The sequence below is a fragment of the Myxine glutinosa genome, chromosome 12, assembly GCF_964187855.1.
Source record: "Myxine glutinosa chromosome 12, kmMyxGlut1.1, whole genome shotgun sequence".
Taxonomy (NCBI): domain Eukaryota; kingdom Metazoa; phylum Chordata; class Myxini; order Myxiniformes; family Myxinidae; genus Myxine; species Myxine glutinosa.
Genome location: NC_136272.1, coordinates 26,670,393 through 26,692,618, shown reverse-complemented (window position 1 = coordinate 26,692,618; position 22,226 = coordinate 26,670,393). Strand labels below are relative to the sequence as shown.

The 22,226-nt window shown below is 49.1% G+C and overlaps 1 protein-coding gene across 1 annotated transcript; it reads right to left on the bottom strand.

Annotated features, from left to right (window-relative positions):
• Positions 1-1,222: 1,222 nt before the first annotated feature.
• Positions 1,223-22,140, bottom strand: HOGA1 (4-hydroxy-2-oxoglutarate aldolase 1). Its single transcript, XM_078766620.1, has 8 exons — positions 21,813-22,140; positions 20,658-20,786; positions 20,404-20,531; positions 8,341-8,475; positions 8,007-8,103; positions 5,328-5,461; positions 4,385-5,239; positions 1,223-2,935 (listed from the first exon to the last, which is right to left on the bottom strand). Exons 1-7 carry the CDS (start codon positions 22,069-22,071, stop codon positions 5,084-5,086), a joined length of 1,038 nt encoding a protein of 345 aa, XP_078622746.1. The 5' UTR covers positions 22,072-22,140; the 3' UTR covers positions 1,223-2,935; positions 4,385-5,083.
• Positions 22,141-22,226: the final 86 nt, after the last annotated feature.

The following is a 22,226-nucleotide window of genomic DNA, read 5'->3' as shown; positions in this document are numbered from 1 at the left end:
GCCATTTCAGGAGGCGCGAGGCGATGTGTGCGCATGCGTGCCATTTCAGGAGGGGCGAGGAAATGTGTGCGCGTGCATATCATTTCAGGAAGCGCGAGGCGATGCGTGCGCGTGCATGTCATTTCAGGAAGTACGAGGCGATGTGTGCGCGTGCATGCCATTTCAGGAGGCACGAGGCGATGTGTGCGTGTGCATATCATTTCAGGAGGCACGAAGCGATGTGTGCGCGTGCATGCCATTTCAGGAGGCACGAGGCGATGTGTGCGCGTGCATATCATTTCAGGAGGCACGAAGCGATGTGTGCGCGTGCGTGCCATTTCAGGAGGCGCGAGGCGATGTGTGCGCGTGCATGCCATTTCAGGAGGCGCGAGGCGGTGTGCGCGTGCATGCCATTTCAGGAGGAGCGAGGCGATGTGTGCGCGTGCGTGCCATTTCAGGAGGGGCGAGGCAATGTGTGCGCGTGCATGCCATTTCAGGAGTCATGAGGCAATGTGTGCGCGTGCATGCCATTTCAGGAGTCGCGAGGAAATGTGTGTGCGTGCATGCCATTTCAGGAGGCGCGAGGCAATGTGTGCGCGTGCATGCCATTTCAGGAGTTTCGAGGCGATGTGTGCGCGTGCGTGCCATTTCCCGGTCTTTCAACCTCGTAGACAAGGGCCGGGCCACCAAAACGTAATTTCAATGTGTAATGTCTCAAATGGAAATCCCTTCACTGTTCCGATACCAAAGGCAAGAAAAATGTTCCATGAGGAGTTTGTGCCGCAAGTATCCTGATTCCTGACCACCATGATATCTGGCACACACTAATCCAGACTGTGGTCCACAAGCAGATCTGGTGGGGCAGCCGTGAAACTGAACAGGATATCCATGGGGCAATTGCCGGTGTGTGTGGAACGTGACTCCAGGTAACCTTCCAGTGAAGGGATTTGTTTGTGATCTCACTCAGGGGATGCTTGTACACGCACAGCACGAGTTGGCCCGTACAGGTGGAGAATGACAATGTTTCCGCCTATAATGAGGTGACCACGACTGACCTCAACCCAACGTAACTGCCTCACAACAACGCATACCCCAACCCAACTCATATACCCTATTTACTTCTCGCATTCGAATCGATATTCATTTTATCAATTACCTGATTCTGTCCACCTCTAGTGTGAGATGGCACAGTGTACCTCATCCATACGTTAAACATGTATCAGTGTGGAATAATAAAACGAAGTAAAATTAATGTTTTATTTCAAGCGGTTCATCCCATGCATATAAAGCAAGGACCTGAAGGTTCACAGCATAATTATCGTTTGTAAAAGTAAGAACAAATGCGTCTGCATAATTCATTCATTGGAACTCCCACTGATCATAAAGTCTGTGGCTCAACAAAGAAGATGGCATCAAATGCCGAACTCCTGCTGAACCAACATTCTGGTTTGGACTACTCTAGTTGGTTTGCCATTGCCCTCCCAGAAATTTGGAAAATGTCGAAGGCACGGGTACACAATGGTGTAGTAGTTTCAAAAAAAATAATCAATCAAACGTCGTGAACAAGTCGCAAGTGAACAAGTCGAACACTGGTCGAGGACAAGCAGACAGGACAACACACTCGATGCGACACCTGCGTGGGTTTGTTCAAGTCGAGGTCGATTTGTTTTGTAACAGGGCCTTGTATGAACGAAGAGCTTTAATGATGTTCACTTCTTGCTCGTTACCCCATGCACGTTAACCAAAAAGTGGGCTAAGCAATTATTGGTTAACTTCTGTCTACAGACGTCAGTTTATGATCGAGGTACAACTTTAATTTCAATTGAATGTTACATTTTTAACACCAATTGGAAAAACGCACCTGTAGTTTAGCAGTTCTTTGGCTCTGAAATCTGAATTCATCCCGATCGCGCATGCGCATAGAGGAGTGAGGTAATTATTTCCGTCCTTCTGTGTGCCTGTCTGGCAGTGAAACAAAATTGAAAATCATTCCAAACAAGAAACTTTGATTTTGAGGACGTCATAAAGAGCACAAACAACAGGCACGAAGAACTAATGTAACGTGCTGAATAAGGTGGTGTAAAAGACGCTGCATCAACGGCAGTAAACATCCACTTTTTTCTTTTTTTTCTAAAACCTTAAAAAAATTTATTTTACTTCAATTGAATGATATTGTTGCGGATATGAGGATTGCATTTTTTTTATTGTGTGTATTGTAGTGGTAAATTGTTGTGTAACCTTGGTTGAATATGGCCCCTCCTGCCTCCAGAGTTGTGTAAAGGTAAAAAGGGCGTCCCAGTAGTTATTCCATGAAACACCACATTGCAGGACCCGATAAAACCCTTGTTCAGTAGCTTATATCTTATTATGTGTTTTAGAGTAAGGCCTTGTCTTCCATTAGAAGGACACTCCATTGCACCGAATCAATTAAGAATAGCTCCCCTTCAATACTTCCATTTCCCAGCCAACCTCTCCATCTGCGGGTAAAGCAGTTCACAAGCGTGGGGTGCACGCCCTCTCATTTCGCTGCTATAGTGAATATGTGCTCCGTGCTCTGTTTGAACAGGAGGGGCGGGGTCGCCCGGGAGAGGCAAGCCCAGGGCGCGCCACGAAGGGCGGGGCTGTTCAGCCCCATGCCCAAATAAGGAAACAAGCCCATGGCTCGCCACGAGGGGCGTGCCGTCGGCGCCATGCCCAAATAAGGAGACAAGCCCGTGGGATTACCATACAAGGTCACGAAACAGAGCACGGGGGAGGAGGGCGGTACCGAAACCGAAGGGGGCGTGTCAGTCCCGCGCTGGAGAGAGAAGTGAGAGGAAGGAAATATGAGCTGAGCTGCGTGGAGAGGTACACGACAAAGAAAGGGTCCAAGAGAAAGCAGAGGAACTTTTACAAACGAGTTGCAAAGAGATACGGCAGATGAGTCCAGCCCCGTTTCAACCAGCCGCGTGAAGCCCTGACGGGGCAGCGAGTGACCCTGCCGGCGTGCGCTGTAAAGCCGAATACCAGGAGCTGCCGGCGTGCGCTGTAAAGCGGCATACAAGGAGCTGCCGGCTCCCCGCTTCCCGCCCGGAGTGGACCTGCTCGCTGTGCCCTGTGATCCCACCTGCTCATCCTTTCCAGCCATTCCTGCCTGCAAGTTCCCCATTTGCGTACGTGAGTTTGTTTTGTTCGTGCTGTCCTGGGTAGTAACTAAGTCTGTATAAGCTAGTAATTTTCACTGTGTCACCTGCGTTTTCATGTCCGCTGTAAATACCCGTGACTGCTCTTTTTGCTTATGTGTGTAAATAATAATAAACCCCGTTACTCTTCTGTACGTCTTCTTCTTCTTCCTCTTTGCATTCGTCGTCTTAGTCTTTTCCACATTGAGTATCTGTGGCGCGATACGGCCAACGTTTGGGTGAATCGGGTTTAGTCGGGGAACAACTGTTCGGTCGCGGAGCCTCCGCTCGGCAAATATAACATCCTTAACCGCGTACCGTAACAATTGGTAGTCAGGAGTTGGGATTCGAACCTGGGACTAAATTTATTTAGCCCAAATTTTGGAACACCAATTGTACAATTGGCGTAACAATTGGTGTCTGGGAGTGAGATTCGAGGCCCGAACCAAATTTTTAAAAACATCTAGGAAAAAAATTTGGTCAAAATTTGGAGCTGCTGGAAATTTGTGTTGTTTTAAAGCAAAACCCGAATTTTCAGCAGCTCCAAATTTTGACCAAATTTTTTTCCTAGATGTTTTTAAAATTTGGTTCGGGCCTCGAATCTCACTCCCAGACACCAATTGTTACGCCAATTGTACAATTGGTGTTCCAAAATTTGGGCTAAATAAATTTAGTCCCAGGTTCGAATCCCACTCCTGACACCAATTGTTACGGTACGCGGTTAAGGATGTTATATTTGCCGAGCGGAGGCTCCGCGACCGAACAGTTGTTCCCCGACTAAACCCGATTCACCCAAACGTTGGCCGTATCGCGCCACAGATACTCAATGTGGAAAAGACTAAGACGACGAATGCAAAGAGGAAGAAGAAGAAGACATACAGAAGAGTAACGGGGTTTATTATTATTTACACACATAAGCAAAAAGAGCAGTCACGGGTATTTACAGCGGACATGAAAACGCAGGTGACACAGTGAAAATTACTAGCTTATACAGACTTAGTTACTACCCAGGACAGCACGAACAAAACAAACTCACGTACGCAAATGGGGAACTTGCAGGCAGGAATGGCTGGAAAGGATGAGCAGGTGGGATCACAGGGCACAGCGAGCAGGTCCACTCCGGGCGGGAAGCGGGGAGCCGGCAGCTCCTTGTATTCCGCTTTACAGCGCACGCCGGCAGCTCCTGGTATTCGGCTTTACAGCGCACGCCGGCAGGGTCACTCGCTGCCCCGTCAGGGCTTCACGCGGCTGGTTGAAACGGGGTTGGACTCATCTGCCGTATCTCTTTGCATTCGTCTTTGCATCTGCACAATATACTTGAACTCTGTGGAACACAAATCACCCTTTGGGACACTTTCAAAACCCTTCCTTTTAGAATTTCTTCGGCCTTATTTTACTTCGCATTAAGTCATCACGACCAATCAAAATCAAATTTTCCGCTCGAAGACCCCGTCCATGTCCTTGCTTCTCAAAGCAGCACCGGGATAATGTCTTCGATGAACTATCTATTTTTGATGTTAGACCAAAGATATCTTCTTGCCCTCATACGAAACTTCAAACATTTGTCCCTGACGCGCCTGGAGCAAGTCTAATTCCCGTCTCAACCCACTGGAACAACGGCTACCTCACTGCTTTTTGACAAGTCCACAAATGCTTTCCAGTCTCCCCGTCGATACATTTGCCTTTGTATTTTAGCGTCGTCATAGTAAATGTCGACGACTTTTATAAATGCAGAGCTATGCAACTGTAATCTGAAAGCATCTTGATTCGAGAATAAAAAAACGATGCAGCTTTAGAGCCTCAGTACTGAGAAAAACAAAAATCAAGGCAAATGCTGAATCCTCAATAGGTATTGTGGGAAGAGAACCGATGGAGTGAGGAACACGTTGGCTCGCCGATCATGTCGGGCTGCTGCTGATTCGGGTCCGACCAACAGACCAAGCCTAGTTAGTGAGCCAGCCATCAGCCACAAACTCCTGCCGGAGAATTGAGGCTTCGCTCGGACTCAGTGCCTGGAGGGGCGGGCGACAAGGCCCCCCGTGAAAGCCGAACCATTCCATCGCCTGCTTGACACCGGCTACGCCGAACCGCCGCGTGACCTGCGTACAAAAAGGCAAACACAGGGTTCGCTAGCAAGTGGGCTGTGTTTGCAATACATGAATAGGGAGGAGGCAGGAAAATACTCACGGCGGTGTTTGGTCGCAGCAAACGTAGCTGGAGCTCACGGGCTGCAGCTATATTGCCATTCCACCAAGCATCATGTAGTTGGCACAGTGGCCCAGGCAGGACATTGGCGAGGCCACATATGCCACCAACTGCACCTATGGCAATGACGATGTTTGCGTCAAGATCCATTTTGCTATCCAGCAACATCTGCTTCGTGTTAAGCTAAAGTAACTTCTATAAACTGCTCTGGGAGCTGAAACTTTGGCAGTCCAATACTTATACGGCCCCAATTATTCCCGTTCTATTGGGTTGTCGGGACAACCTTTTTGGCACAAGTATTTCACGAAATGGCTGGCCAGGCCTGACATTCGACTGGGAGGTGGGAAGGATTTGTAATTTATTCAGGCTTCCAGTGATAATTGATATGATCCTTGCAAAAGACATCATGAGATTTAACGACGACCAGTGCTAGCAGACACATCTCCAGCTCAACGTCCTACGGTGGATGGCAAACACATTGACGGCTCGCCCGACCGGTGAAACACCAACAAGACCGTTTACAGCAGGGTTGAATTTGAAACCCAGGCTAGACAGCTCAAAGACGAGTGCACATACCTGTAGAGTCTAGGTATCTTGCCAACCCAATCAGGTTTTGGCAGTAATATGAACTAAAATATCACATATCACGTGCCTTCGATACGGTCTGGCACCCAGCTCTGCTCACCAAACTCTCCTCCTATGGTATCCATGGAAATCTCCATACATGGCTTGCGGACTTCCTCTCTGGTCGTAGTCAACGTGTGGCCCTGAATGGATTTCTCTCATCTCCTCTTCCTGTTCAGGCTGGAGTTCCCCAAGGCAGTGTTCTGGGCCCTGTGCTTTTTCTGGTCTTTATCAATGATCTCTCTGACTCTCTTGAAAATCCTCTCTATCTCTTTGCTGATGACCCCACTCTCTGCCGCTCCATTCCTCTTCCCTCAGATCGGCAGTCTGCAGCCTCCTCACTCTCTGAAGACCTGGACAAAATCACAGACTGGTCAAACAAGTGGAACATGTCTTTCAATCCTGACAAATCTCACACTCTTACGATGTCTCTCCGAAAAGACCGACTGGACAACCCTCCCAACTACTTTCTCAACAATCCTCTCCAAGAAGTTCTGTCGCTCAAGCTTTTGGGTCTCACTATCTGCCATGATCTTTCTTGGGAAAACCACATTTCCAAGCTGGCCTCCAAAGCCAGTCGCCGACTGGGCATCCTCCGTCGTGCGAAGTCCTTCCTAGGCACACCTGAGCTCCTCACCACATACAAGGCTTTCTTCCGCAGCTCAATGGAATACTGTTTCTCCCCTATGGGCCGGTGCTCCTGCCTCACACCTAGCTCGGCTTCACGCTGTTGAAACCAAAGCTTTCAGAATCATTGGAATCTCCCACGATGAAGCTATCTCTGAGGGCCTTTCACTCACTCACCGCAGGCAGGTAGGTAGGTAGGTGGTCTTTCTGTCTTCTACCGACTCCTCTCCGGCCTTGCTCCCCCAGCTCTCTCTGTGCTCTGTCCCCCAAATATTCCTACAGGTCGCACAAGATCTGCCAGCAACCCTCTGATGGTTAAACTGCCGAAATCTCGGCTCTCTGCTCACCTTCACTCTTTCATTCCTCTTTTCTCCCGCCTCTGGAACAAACTCCCCCACTCCCTTCAATCCCACTCCTCCCTCCAGGTCTTTAAAACAGCTGTTCACCACCATCTCTTATCTTCCCCCATCCAAAACCTTGATCTTTTCTACCGCCGCTAATTCACCCCAGATCCACCTTGTTTGAAATTCCAACTTCTTTCCTGGAAGTCCTGCCAGTGTCCATATGTTTTATACCTCTCCCACCCCCCTTCCCATGCCTCCCCCCCCCCCAAAGCCCTCTCCCTCCCACAGATCTCTCGATGTCTCGATGTCTCTCGGTCCCTGCTCTCAAATGTTGTGTTTGTGTCCTTCCCCCTCTCTCCCCATCTTGTCTACCGCTCCCGATGTTATATGTTTTATGTGTCGGTTTGTCTTTCTGTGTGATTAATGTTAGCTCTTTCACGAGCCTCGATCTTGTATACAAAAAAAAAAAACGTACCAATAGATTTGCAAGTACCATGGTTCTCAAATAAGAGATAATGAGCTGCCAAACAGTTAGTTTCCTGATCAAGTAACACTGCAGGTGGTTTGTCATTGCCTTCAGAGTGGACATCTGGTGCAGGAATCTGAAATTTGGCCAGGGCACCGGCATACAATGACCTACTCTTTTCAAAGTGCACCGTAGTATATTTAAAGCCTGAAACGAAATGCCAGCAAACAGGACAGCAGGCTTAAAGTGACCTGCGAAGCAGCAGGACCAGCTCTTAGATGGTTCCTGTTCTCACAGGAAAGGAACCTGGATTATACAACACAAAGGTGAGTATGCTAGCTCTGAGATATCCTGTCATCAAAGCTATCCTCATTACAAACCGATAATCATATTTGCATTTGACGTGCCCAGGAGCACACGATTTAGGCCGTGAAAGCCTCAGCACAAACGAGGTGCATGTGTACAGTACAAAACTCCAATCATACCGACGTGAGGAAGTGTCAAGTGATTTCAGAAATGCCAGAGTTCATCAAACCTTTCAAAATAATTTCTCCCCCTAAACTCCCCTTAGATCCAATCTTCCCTTCCTTCTTGACTTACCAAGAGCATAGGCTGCAAACAGGAAGCTAGCAGAGCCAGCAAGCACCTGGAAATCTCCCTTTTGTGTCGCATGGATTATGGTGGCAATTCGGGAGATCTGATCGCAAAACACAGGCAAAGCGCAAGTACCAGTCTTTTTCTTTTCTTCTTTTTTGCTTATGGAGTCAAGAAAAAATAATATCTGGAGAAAGGTTTACTCAGATCCTTCGGCCACGAATTCGAATTTAACAAGTTATCAGTTTATCCTTTTCACAATTCCACAAAAGCAGTGTTGATGTTGACTACTCAAATGGCAAAATATTTCATGCCAATCACCGATCCCCCACATCCTCACATCTCCTCCGCTGTCCTTCATGCCAATGATGTTGGGATGCTGTGCCAGAGTAACCACTGCCTCAATCGGCAACTCGAGCGCAGTGTTGCCTGGTACCGAGTACAGGATTACTGGAACTGGAGAGTCATTGGCCACCTAAGCCACAACAACAGCAAGATCAACAAGCAGTGGAATTATGGGGCAACAGAAAGGGAACTTTTAAAAGTCAAATAAGAAATATCAGAGATACATATTGTTTAAAAGCCGCGAGTTCGTTCCGTTTACCCGGTCTAAATCCCGTGGGTCGTGTCAAAACGACCGCAAGCCAGCTAAGTCCACGCTCCTGAGCAAGTGCCCGGGCCCGTTTGCCATGTTTCACTGCTTGTGCGGCCGTGGAATTAACCAGGTGTAGCGCTGATAGACGCCCGTGCGTCTGATCCATTCAGCCAAGCAAACAGTTAGGTCACGGGCGCGGTCTAAGCGGCTTTAACTCCACTCAAATTACACTGCAACCAAACTAAACCACCAAACAACGAAGCCAGGCCAAGTGGACACCAGATATATATTGTTACGGGTCGCGGACAAGATGTCACTTTGGGCCGAGCGGATGGTCAACCGCGACCGTTACAGGATCCCCGATTAGCCCGACTCCCCCAACGTTGACCAATCGCGCCACAGGTATTCAATCGGGAAACCTCTAAAGCGACCGAATGTAAAGAGGAAGAGAGAAGAAAACAGAGTACGGAGGAATAACAGGATTTATTATACACACAAGCAAAAAGAAAGCAGTCACGTTTATTTACAACACATAAGACGCAGGTGACACAGTGCAAATACTAGCTTACCTACAGTCTTAATTAACCCAGGTCAGAACAAACAAAAGACAGACTCACGCGGGGAATGGCAGGAATGGCAGGAGGTGGATGGCTGGAGGTGAACGCTTGGTGGAGCCAACGCGGAGCTTGGTGGAGCTTTGGTGGAGCCAACGCGGAGCTTGGTGGAGCCTTGGTGGAGGTGAACGCTTGGTGGAGCCAACACGGAGCTTGGTGGAGCCTTGGTGGAGGTGAACGCTTGGTGGAGCCAACGCGGCTGGTGGGGGGTTGGTGTGACGGGTTCTCTCTCCTTCCCTCACAAGCTTCAGGACTCTTTCTCTCTCTTTCTTAGTCCCACCCAGTCCAACAACTTCCTCTCTTGCTTAGTCCAACTCAAGGCCTTCCTGTCTTCTGATCTCCTCCCTCCTCGACTCTCTCTGGGGGCCTCTGCCTCGGGTTATATAAGCCCCACCCTTGACCCTTTGCGAACCTCCCCAAAACGTTCTCTCTCCGCCCTCTAAAGCCAACCCCTCGTTCTGGGTTGGTCGGCAAGGGCTGGTTCACTCCTCCCCTCTATGACGAGGTGGGGACCCGCCTTTCTTCCCCAACCCTGCCTCGTGGTCAATGGCGGATGAAGGGAAAACCGCCCAAAATGCAGTTGGCAATTGGAAGGGAGGTAATTGGCAATGGCACTCGAGGCCTGGCAAAGACGAAAGGGGAAATGGAAGTTTTGGGAGTGGGAATGAAGGGAATCTATCTCTTTCACTGGTGCAATGGAGTATTTCTATTAATGGGAGACACAGCCTTACCCTAAAACACAGAATAAGATATAACTATCGAACAGGGGTATTCTATGATTGGCTGACGTGTATGCTTGTGGACTAATTATGGGACGCCCTTTGACCTTTACACAGCTCCGGAGGCAGGGGGCGCAGAATAACAATAATAATAATAATAAAGCACACAATCAAAAAAAAATACAGTCCTCATATCCGAAACACTGCACCCTCCTCCTCTTAGGCATTTCCCGGGCCTACAACCTTTTATTTAGTGTGACACGTAGGTGTAGTTCCCTCTACTTTTAACCTGACCCTGAGTGCGACAGTTTTTAAAACAAAAATAAATGTGTCCCGCTGCTCCATTGCACCCTGCCTAACAGACTTACGCCCACAGTTAACCGAATTGCAGAATGGTCTTCAAACTACACACTGACGGTGGGGAGCATTATTTACAATGACTCTGCTTTTATTTACAACACTAACCCAGGACCTGTAATTGTTCTTTCTGGGGGGGAGACAGTCTGCTCTGCATCAATGCACCATTAAAGCACCCAAAAACGCACCAATACACACCCAAGCACCAATCGGTGCAGTCACCATTGTTCAAGAAAATAAAACCAACAACCCCTAACCCTGCAGGTGATCTCTTGCTCTTCGGCTCCCTCTGCTGGTTATTATTATTTGTTCTTCCAGATGTTGTCATTCTTTCATTTTCTTACTGGCGGCCTATTTGCAATAAAGTGTGCCCAATGTGTCTTTTTTCTTTTCTTTTATTTATGGCCCACAGGGCCGACTACGTGTGGTTCACCTGTGGGGCATTGGTGCCCTGTGGCCAAGGTCCGCCAGCAAGATTTCGGGCCCTCATGGCCGGTTCCAGCAGAGGGGCCATGCCCCAACCCATGGGGTCCATAAGTGGTGCTCGGCCACAGACATGTGGTCCATAATGTGGTGCATCGATGCAGACAGCTGGTTCTGAGAGTGCCGGGCGCACAATGGCCGCCTCACGCACGCTCCCCTCGGTGCCCAATGGCGCACAAGGCATGTGGGAGACAAAAGAGACAAATGAGCGAGGGTTAAGGTCACAAGGGTACACATCAATAAGGCAATGCAAGGCGAAATGCGTACGGAGAGCGAAGTGAGAAAGCTCGTCCCTACCGTACGTCACCCCCCTGTCACCTACACTACCCTTGCCCTTACCCCATATGTACAAAATCTACACATTACCAATCCGTCACTACTGTCACGTCTCCCCATATTTCCTCTATACCAAATTCGTCACCACACTCCCTCTAACCAGAATTTGCCATCACCCAATTCATCATCAATCCTCATAAGGAGGAAGAGATGGAACATCAAGCACAATGTCACACTCACGTCATGATGCGTCTCACATTCCAAACATTTGCACAGTAAAAAATAATCAAAACATGGCATGGTGTGGAGTACCTGTCACCTCAGGTGAGTGGATGCAGATGGTGCGAGGAGACTCCAATCCTAACTATCCTCTAAATGACATTAACACACTTTACACTACCCGGGGTCTTTCCCTGCCAATCCATTGGCCACTTACACTATGGGTTCTAACAACCAATTCCCATTGACCAAACTGTGGTGCTTCTCAATTTGGGGTCTCACTCCCCCGATTCATCTCCCGGTGCCCTCGCACAATTTCTGGGCTGTGACGTGTAGCTCTCCCAGCAGGTCTACCCATCTGCACACCTCCACCACTGCAGTTGCCTCCCGAGCTTACCTAGCTCCTCACCCTAACCTATCTAGCTGGGGAAGGCCCCTCCTGGCTCTGTCACCCCACTGGTGCCCTCTGGCACTGGGCTACCCGGGTCCGTCCTCCGGATCCTCGGGCCCCATCCACAACAACTACCGGCTCCCAGAGCCCACCTGCGGCCTCACCTGGCCGACATCCTCACAGTGGTGGAGTGCCCAAACCAACTACACACACTAACAGGCTACACGCCCAGCCATTTCCACAACACTAATGCACCCATCCAATCACCATTCTTCCACCCGCACCACAGATGCCAATATCCAACCACAATTTACCTATACCCTCTACCTAACACTTACACTACCCGCCCCGGGTATCCGTGATGGGGGTCCACTCTTCCCCCATTCACACCTCCGCACCATCCGCTCCACTCCACAAGTTCCATCATACTCACTCCACGACCATCCATTCCAATACTCCATACCATTTATTCCATACACCTGTTGGTGCACACCTGTGCACTCACACCTGGTGCCACCTGCACCCTCCTCCTCTTCCTGGACCATTTGGTCAACACAACACGCAATCACCACTACTCCCTCATACACTGCTCCACACACCTGTTCAGTTGCACACCTGTGCAATCACACCTGTTCAATCCTCAAACACACGGCATCATCTCATCTAACTACTCCCCTCTGAAACTTGCGCTTCCCAGTCACCCCTTTAAACTATTGCGCTCCCACGTCATTATCATCCACACTAAACTACCTGCGTCCCCACTACAGGTATCAGTCACTAACTAACCTTAACGTTACCTAATGTCATCTTCTAGGTCCCTACACACAATATCCTAACCCACCCGGGCTAGTTTTCACTGCCATACACCCCATAATCTAGTGCTCCTTTGCCCCCCTTGTGAGGGATGGTGGATTGGCCATCCCATCACATGGGGCATCTCTTACTATAATTTTGGCTTACCAAATTCCAACAAATCAAAAATTTGCCAATCATCTGCCAATCATCAAATTTTTCCTTTTTCTAATTTTGGGTCCAAAACACTAACCTCATCACCCGTCTACTTATTAGATCCTCTCGGTGCGCCAATTCACATCTACAGCCCGGCTTCGTACAGCCGAGCAATGAATGCGGGTTCTTTGGTACCGGCGGTTGGATGCGTCCGACATTCGGTGCAGGGAAGGGGACTTACCTGTGCCGAGATCCCACGCACCACCTCGGCGCGGAGCCATCCAATTGCCCGATCTCGACCTGCCGGAACGTCTCAATAAAAACGTGGTCGCCATGATGACCCTTCCTATCGGGCTGCCCGCTCCGCCTAGTGGAGCACGGATGCGGCCGTTCCAAGCGAGGCCCAGCGTGGATCGCGTACGGCGGTCCTTTCGAACCCGCCGTGGCTCGGATCCCCGCTGGTTCTCGCGGCACGCGAAGCCCGGCACGCACCGAGGGCCCGATTCGGCTATAAGTCGCTCTAACCGCTAACCCGGTTACCGTCGACGCCTCACCTGCATGCTTACACGCATACGCTACCCCTTTCTTGCTCATACATCCAGCTGTTCCCATGCTCCTCGTCGTACCTTCTCTTACACACCTCGGTACACTCATTCCGCTCACAGACTTGGTCACACACCTGACCACCGAACACCTTTGCACGCACTTGTCGCTCGCACACCTCACCAACACACCTCTTCGCGCCCCCTTCTCGGTCACCTCCTCTGTGACAATCACAGGTGTGCTCTCACTCGCACACCCAACCACGTGCCTCACTACCAACTCAAGTGTGCATTCCCACACACGCTCTACCCTTCCAGGTGTGCATCCTTCCATTCCAGGTGTACATCCTCGCTCACCTGTCACAACCAACTCACGCTCCGTGTCCCTCTCACTACTTTCACCACAACCCTTGACAGCGCACTCACCCTTACTCTCGACAGCGCACTCTTTCCTCATGCACCTGTCCATTACACACCTTTCTCGCGCACACTCTCCCGTTACACCCTCTGTAACACTCACCACACTGCGCTTCCATGTGCTCCCTTGCACACGCGCTACTACCGACTCACTCTTGACGGCACACTCTCCCGTTACATCCTCTGTAACACTCCTCACTACGCGCTTCCATGTGCTCCCTCGCACACGCGCTACGACCGACTCACTCTTGACAGCACACTCACTCCTTGGCGCGCACTTTTTCCTCACACACCCCATGGTCGGACATTCTCGCACACCTCGTTTTTCGCACACCAGACCTGTCGCACACTTCACCAACGGCCTCTCACGAACACCCGGGTCCACAACAACCCCCAAGCCGACTGAAGCTCCCCTCACATCATGTACATTTCCGATTATATCGCCACTCACCTTGGCACCTCTTCGTCGCACCTCTTCTGCCACCTGCAAACTCTTTATTTGGTTAGTGAGCAGAGCAGCACATCATGAGTTGAGCACCGACCTTGTACATATTCCATCACCTCCTCCTGGATTTCTCTTTTAGTTTCTGTCCGTCTCTTCTTAATTTCACTCACCCCCTCTAACACCTCCTTTAACTTTTGCTTCACCTCTTTTATTCCCCGGTGCGTCTCCTCAAGTTCGTCCTCTAAGGCTACCGTGACCGTCTCTATGTGCATCCTCACCTGCCGGTCCTTTGTCTCCATTACCTCTGTCACCTCGTCCAACCTCATTGTCAGTCCCTCACGTACCATCTGACATTGCCTCTGTGTCGCTATTAAGTCATTTTTTATTTCTTTTTGTGTCGCCTTTAACCCCCCGATTATTGCCGTGTTCTTTTCCACCTGGTCCACTAGTTCCTTTTGTCCCACTGTCAGCTGTTCTACTCCCTTCGTCAGACCCTCTATTCCCCCTTGTAACCTCGCCGTATTATTTCTCACCTCTTTCTCTATACGCTTTTCGCCTCGCTTTACCTCCTCGCGTACCCCCGAGACCTCCTCACTTTCACCTCGTCGTATCTCCTCTTTCATCTCCTCCCTCTCCTTTGTAGATGCCACCCTCATCTGTCCCAATTCATCCCTCTGAGCATCCAGTTTGGTTTCTACCCCGATTCTCACCTCCTCTATCTGGTTCCCCATCTGTTCGATTTCCCGGGCGGATTGCTCCCCTATTTCCCGCAATTTGTCTTCCATCCTATTTTCTAACCCCATTAACCCGTTTTTCACCCCCTCTAACTGATTCTCCTGGGCAGCCATTCTATTTTCCACCCCCGTTAACCCATTCTTTACCTCTTTTATTCCGTTGTCTAACCCCTCAAATTTCTTGTCTAATCCTTCAAATTTCTTGTCTAATCGCTCACCGGTACCCCTCGCTTCGTCCCTCATTTCCCCCATTTGGCCCTCCAATCGCTCACTCTGAGCATCCATCCGGTTCCCCATTTTGGCTTCCAATTGCTCACTATTCTTGTCCATAAGGGCCTTCATTTGGATCATAAAGAGATTCCAATCCACCAGTGGCGCTGCTACGGTCGCGGGCGCGGCAAAATTTGGTGCCGCTACACCCACGTGCGCGAGGACGCCATTTTGTGCGTCTGATACTCCCTCAACCACATTGCCAATGTTCTCCTCTACTTCGTCCCTCTGATCCTGGGTTACTCCTAACCCGTCTATCTCCCCCACCGACATCCGATCGCCTTGATTGTCCATGGCGCGATCTCAAAATTCGGGTTTTATAAAACAACAAAATTTCGGCAGCTCGTAATTTTGACCAAATTTTTTCTACACGTTTTTTTAAAATTTGGTTCGGGCCTCGTATCCCACTCCTAGACACCAATTGTTACGGGTCGCGGACAAGATGTTACTTTGGGCCGAGCGGATGGTCAACCGCGACCGTTACAGGATCCCCGATTAGCCCGACTCCCCCAACGTTGACCAATCGCGCCACAGGTATTCAATCGGGAAACCTCTAAAGCGACCGAATGTAAAGAGGAAGAGAGAAGAAAACAGAGTACGGAGGAATAACAGGATTTATTATACACACAAGCAAAAAGAAAGCAGTCACGTTTATTTACAACACATAAGACGCAGGTGACACAGTGCAAATACTAGCTTACCTACAGTCTTAATTAACCCAGGACAGAACAAACAAAAGACAGACTCACGCGGGGAATGACAGGAATGGCAGGAGGTGGATGGCTGGAGGTGAACGCTTGGTGGAGCCAACGCAGAGCTTGGTGGAGCTTTGGTGGAGGTGAACGCTTGGTGGAGGTGAACGCTTGGTGGAGCCAACGCGGAGCTTGGTGGAGCCTTGGTGGAGGTGAACTCTTGGTGGAGCCAACGCGGAGCTTGGTGGAGCCTTGGTGGAGGTGAACGCTTGGTGGAGCCAACGCGGCTGGTGGGGGGTTGGTGTGACGGGTTCTCTCTCCTTCCCTCACAAGCTTCAGGACTCTTTCTCTCTCTTTCTTAGTCCCACCCAGTCCAACAACTTCCTCTCTTGCTTAGTCCAACTCAAGGCCTTCCTGTCTTCTGATCTCCTCCCTCCTCGACTCTCTCTGGGGGCCTCTGCCTCGGGTTATATAAGCCCCACCCTTGACCCTTTGCGAACCTCCCCAAAACGTTCTCTCTCCGCCCTCTAAAGCCAACCCCTCGTTCTGGGTTGGTCGGCAAGGGCTGGTTCACTCCTCCCCTCTATGACGAGGTGGGGACCCGCCTTTCTTCCCCAACCCTGCCTCGTGGTCAATGGCGGATGAAGGGAAAACCGCCCAAAATGCAGTTGGCAATTGGAAGGGAGGTAATTGGCAATGGCACTCGAGGCCTGGCAAAGACGAAAGGGGAAATGGAAGTTTTGGGAGTGGGAATGAAGGGAATCTATCTCTTTCACTGGTGCAATGGAGTATTTCTATTAATGGGAGACACAGCCTTACCCTAAAACACAGAATAAGATATAACTATCGAACAGGGGTATTCTATGATTGGCTGACGTGTATGCTTGTGGACTAATTATGGGACGCCCTTTGACCTTTACACAGCTCCGGAGGCAGGGGGCGCAGATAACAATAATAATAATAATAATAAAGCACACAATCAAAAAAAAATACAGTCCTCATATCCGCAACAATATATTTAGTAACAAGAGAATACCACAGATGAATTAATTTACAAGAAGCAATCACAACAAATAAATGATGCAACCAACCATAAACCAAACCTCTTAGCGCACTACCGATAGACCCACATGAACAAACCAAGCGACAAAGGGTAGATTCCTTAATTACCTATACCTTATTCGGGCCCATCAGTCACGCAACAGGAGATAAACATGAGACAGAGCAGACAAGAAAGCAAGAGATTGTGAAAAAACCCGGCCGGGAAAGCTGTGGAGGAGTTTTTGAAGGCAGTTTGAGTTTACGGCAGGGCAAAACATTTCGGGCCAGAGAGACTTTGAAACCTCCTCCCAGCCAACTCCAGGAAGCCTCAAAGTTTCTCCTTAAACCCCCTTTACACAGGGGTGGCGATCGTTGAGAGATCGTTGAGCGATGAAAAAATCTCAATGAGCGCCCAGCGATCGCCAAGATATCTCAATGATCTCTCAATGATCTTCCAGTGATCTCCAGTGATCTCCAGTGATCTCCACGGTCGCCTCAAAGTTTTGACTCGGCCCAAAACAATCTCTCAACGATCGCCAAGGGAAGCGATCTCTCAACGAACGCTCAACGAACGCTCAAGGAGCGCTCAACGATCTCATCGATCTCCCAATGATCTTTCAGCAATCTTTCAATGAACGCCAAATTTTTCCACCCCGAAAGGTACAGATGGCTGAGTGATCAGTGAGGGATCGCTGAGCGTTCGATGAAAGACCAATAGAGTTCATTGAAAGACGGGGCGGAGATTGCTGAGAGATCATTGGGCGATCAATTTCCGCTTGAGAGATTGTTGAGCGTTCGTTGAGAGATTGGGGAGAGATTGCCGCGGTGTTGAGAAGTGCGGCATTGGGGAAAATTGAATTTTTGATCGCACAACGAGCGCACAAGGATCTCTCAAACATTTACACAGAAACGGCTTTTTCGAGGCTTAGGAGATCGTTGAGAGATCGGGCCAATTTTTGATCGCTCAATGGTCACCCAACGATCTCCGTGCTGTGTAAAGGGGGCCTTACCGATTCTGGGAAACTTTTACCGATTCCAGCACAGCCTCACCCCAGATTGCCAGCGTCTGACTCTTATCAGTTCTAGCTCTTGCGTCCTGCAGCTCTCCTTGCCATTGGTGGCGATTGGCCTGATAGGAGGGCCATACGATTGGCCACGACATTCACACGAGTGTACCAGCTACAGCACGAGCTCTCTGAGGTCATTTTAACTGCCAATTGACAGCTCCGGTTTGTTCTCCTGGCTGTGTCGAGCTTCTAGGTTTTGCGAGTGCTTTAAAAGAGAAACGAAGGACAGATTTAGGGAAAAGAACATCCAACAAAGCCAAAGGTTTTGTGGGTGTAGAAACCGACATGATGTAAACAGAGGGGGCCAACGGCTTTCTATTACATATGCAATGCACATCTATTGCACAAACAGTACACCACGTTTATACTAAACAAATACGAAGAAAAAACGAACATTATACAAAGTGGATTTTACCCCACTAGGCCCATTTCCACAACAATATACAATCGGACCTCAACATTCGCAGTCCCAACATTCACGGGGACTGCGTATTCGTGATTCATAACATGTGACCTGCTTGTACATTCGCACCTTGTATATTTGCAGTTAAATTTTTTTATTTTTTTTACATATCAAGACTGATCTCCTTTATCCACCGCCGCTGATATTAATTCAGCCCGGGAATTCTCTACAGAAACCTGCTCTCATGCTCACTCATCCCATCTCTTCAATTATCTTACCCATACCCCTGCTTTTGGTGCTCTGAATCCTGTGATAAGGCAGTTGCTTTAAAACAACTTACATTCTCCTTCCTCCTGGATGGCAAATCCAAGAAAAGACAACCTCAGATCATTCCACAAAGATCGTACCAAGTGTGTGTCTACTCTCTGAAGAGCCAGAAAATAACATCTGTCCAATCTCAAGAATGACTTTTCAAACTTGTTTACCTCCTCTAAAACCTGGTGGCACCTTGTCAAGACTTGCATCCTCTGCCCTCTCTGTGCTTTGTCATCCTCAGGGAATGCTTTTTTTTTTTCTTTTTTTTTGTATACAAGATCGAGGCTCGTGTAAGAACTAACATTAATCACAAAAAACATAAACGGACACATAAAACATATCATAAAGGGAGCGGGAGACAAGATGGGGAGAGAAAGGGAAGCACACAAGCACAACGGTAGAGAGCAGGGACATTGGGAGATCTGTGGGAGGGAGAGGGCTTGGACGGCGGAGCAGGGGAAGGGGAGGGGGTGTGGGAGAGGTAGGAAACACATGGACACTGCTCGGATTTCCAGGAAAGAAGTTGGTATTTCAAAAAGGTGGATCTGGGGTGAATTAACGGGGGTAGAAAAGATCGAGGTTTTGGATGGGGGAAGATAAGAGATGGTGGTGAGCAGCTGTTTTAAAGACCTGGAGGGAGGAGTGGGATTGAAGAGAGTGAGGGAGTTTGTTCCAGAGGAGGGAGAAAAGAGGAATGAAAGAGTGAAGGTGAGCAGAGAGTCTTGATTTGGCAGTTTCACCAGAAGAGGGTTGCTGGCAGATCTTGTGCGACCTGAAGGAATATTTGGTGGACAGAGCACAGACAGAACTGGGGGAGCAAGGCCGGAGAGGAGTCGGTAGAAGACAGAAAGACCACCAACCTGCCTGCAGTGAGCGAGTGAAAGGCCCTTAGAATCAGCTTCATCGCGGAAGATTCCAATGATTCTGAAAGCTTTGGTTTCTACAGCGTGAAGCCGAGCTCGGTGTGAGGAAGGAGCACCAGCCCAGAGGGGGGAACAGTATTCCATTGAGCTGCGGATGAAAGCTTTGTATGTGGTGAGGAGCTCAGGTGTGCCAAGGAAGGACTTCACATGACGGAGGATGCCCAATCGGCGACTTCACATGACGGAGGATGCCCAACAACTGGCTTTGGAGGCCAACTTGGAAAGCTGGAAAGCAGGTATCTGCGGAATGCATGCGGTCCACCAGCAACTCTCTCCTAATGAAACTGCCCATATCCAGAAGCATTGCTCACCTCCACTTATTTATTCCTTTTTTCCAGCCTGTGGAACCACCTTCCATACTCTCTTCAATCTCATTCTTTCCTCCAAGCCTTCAAGACAGATGTTAACCACTATCTCAAGTCATCCCCTGTCCAAAATCATGATATTTTCTACACCTGTTAAACCACCCTCATCCCTCCCAAACGTTTTGCTTATGTATCTTGTCCACCCTTTGCATTCTCCCTTACCCCTCATCGTTACCTGCATCCCTTGTTTGTCCGTCTTCGTCGATTTTCTCCCTCCACCCTGCTGTTGGCGTATCCACTGTCTCCTGCTGTTCCTTTTGTTATGTTGTGTCATGATTTCTTCTGTGTCATAGCTCTTCCACGAGCCAACACCTTGTAGTAAAATTTCTTTCTTTTTTTTACCCCCCATTAAAACAACGTCCCACATTCGCGGATTCGACATTCAACATGAACGGCGTTCTCCAGGAACGTGTCCCCCACAAATGTCGGGGTTCGACTGCACATGTTTACAGAACACGTCTTTACATGTTTATGCAATATACATGTTTATACGTACATGTTTACCAATATACATACATGTTTACACTCACTGGGTGACCATCAAGAGATGGTCAAGTTCCACAATGGGGGTATTTAAAACACAGTACCTGTGTATAATGATTCACGAAAGCACCAATGGTCATGCGACCACGGTAATAAGCTGGTGTAACAACAAGAACGGCATCCGCTCCAGCATCTGCCATTTTCTTTGTCATCTCCATCGTCTGCAGCGTTCCTACAAATATAAGGCCCCAAAGATTATGCCCAAACACTTTACTCTTCAATTGTTTATGGAGAAAAATAAATTACTGAGGAAGCATTTGTGTGCAGACATAAATAAACCTTCTGTGTTGGGCACTACCTTCGCAACCAGAGCCGGCGATGAGCAACCGGTCCAACGGAAGGCATGCTCGCACGGTGTGCACAATGGTGACACGTTCCTCTTCCGTTAGCAAGACACTTTCTCCGTTAGAGCCTTGCACCACCAGCCCTACAAATGCCAATGACATCTTAAAGCGACAGGGATATCCAAATTTCCAGTTGTTCACCGAAATATGGAGGTGACGTCACAATATTCACATGATAAATCAAAGCAACTTCATCCACTAACTCGAAAGATCCACGAACTCTCAAGATCCACAATCATTAGCCACTAACTCTCAAAATCCACTAACTCTCAAAATCCACTAACTCTCAAGATATTTATCATTTTACATGCTTAAGACTTATGAACAGAGGTAACTTGCTTGACTATTTAAGAGTTGACTTATGAGCCCAATCAAATTCCCCGGCCGTAAAGGGATCAAATTGCCCGGCCGTAAAGGGATCAAATTGCCCGCCCGGCCGTAAAGGGATCAAATTGCCCGCCCGGCCGTAAAGGGATCAAATTGCCCGGCCGTAAAGGGATCAAATTGCCCGGCCGTAAAGGGATCAAATTGCCCGGCCGTAAAGGGATCAAATTGCCCGGCCGTAAAGGGATCAAATTGCCCGGCCGTAAAGGGATCAAATTGCCCGGCCGTAAAGGGATCAAATTGCCCGGCCGTAAAGGGATCAAATTGCCCGGCCGTAAAGGGATCAAATTGCCCGGCCGTGAAGGGATCAAATTGCCCGGCCGTAAAGGGATCAAATTGCCCGGCCGTAAAGGGATCAAATTGCCCGGCCGTGAAGGGATCAAATTGCCCGGCCGTAAAGGGATCAAATTGCACGGCCGTAAAGGGATCAAATTGCACGGCCGTAAAGGGATCAAATTGCCCGGCCGTAAAGGGATCAAATTGCACGGCCGTAAAGGGATCAAATTGCCCGGCCGTAAAGGGATCAAATTGCCCGGCCGTAAAGGGATCAAATTGCCCGGCCGTAAAGGGATCGTTATTATGATCACTTTACGATTATTATGGGTGGGTGGGTAATTTACCCCAACACCTCTTTTCCCACATCAAGTTTTCTCTTCATTTTTATGACTCTTTTTATAACTTTGAAATAGAAGATAAACTTTTGAAAACAGTGACGGAATGCACACCCCTGAGAGGCTCCCGCAACCATCTGGCCACGTTTCCCGGCACTTCGCGCTCCGCCAGCTCCCCTTGTGGCCCAAAGGTCGTCACCATCGGCGGAAAGATCCCGCGCAGGTCAAGGCGCCGTCCCGACGCGGCCGCATCCACCGAGAGGAAACGGTGTGCTGCTGCTGCTGCTGTTGCGGTTGCGGGTTTGTGAAAGCGCAACCACAGGGCCCGAGCGAGTGACGATGGGAAAGCCCGCACAGAATGAACCATCGCCATGTCCGACGTCTACTTCCTCTTCCTTTATTCTTCTTCCTCCTTGCATTAGTATTTACTATTTACAAACTCATTTTCGATTTCAATCAGAAGTTGCTAATTTTAAAATCATTGCAGATTTCACATTTGGACAGATGTATTTATTATGTACGCACCTA

What these genes read in the sequence shown, in the direction of transcription:
- HOGA1 (XM_078766620.1), bottom strand. Translation starts at nt 22,071, where the DNA reads ATGGCGATGGTTCATTCTGTGCGGGCTTTCCCATCGTCACTCGCTCGG. An exon ending in GTTTGCAGCCTATGCTCTTG is followed by an intron (nt 5,462 to 8,006) that starts GTAAGTCAAGAA and finishes TCATTGCCATAG; the next exon opens with GTGCAGTTGGTGGCATATGT. An exon ending in TGCTGCGACCAAACACCGCC is followed by an intron (nt 5,240 to 5,327) that starts GTGAGTATTTTC and finishes TTTTGTACGCAG; the next exon opens with GTCACGCGGCGGTTCGGCGT.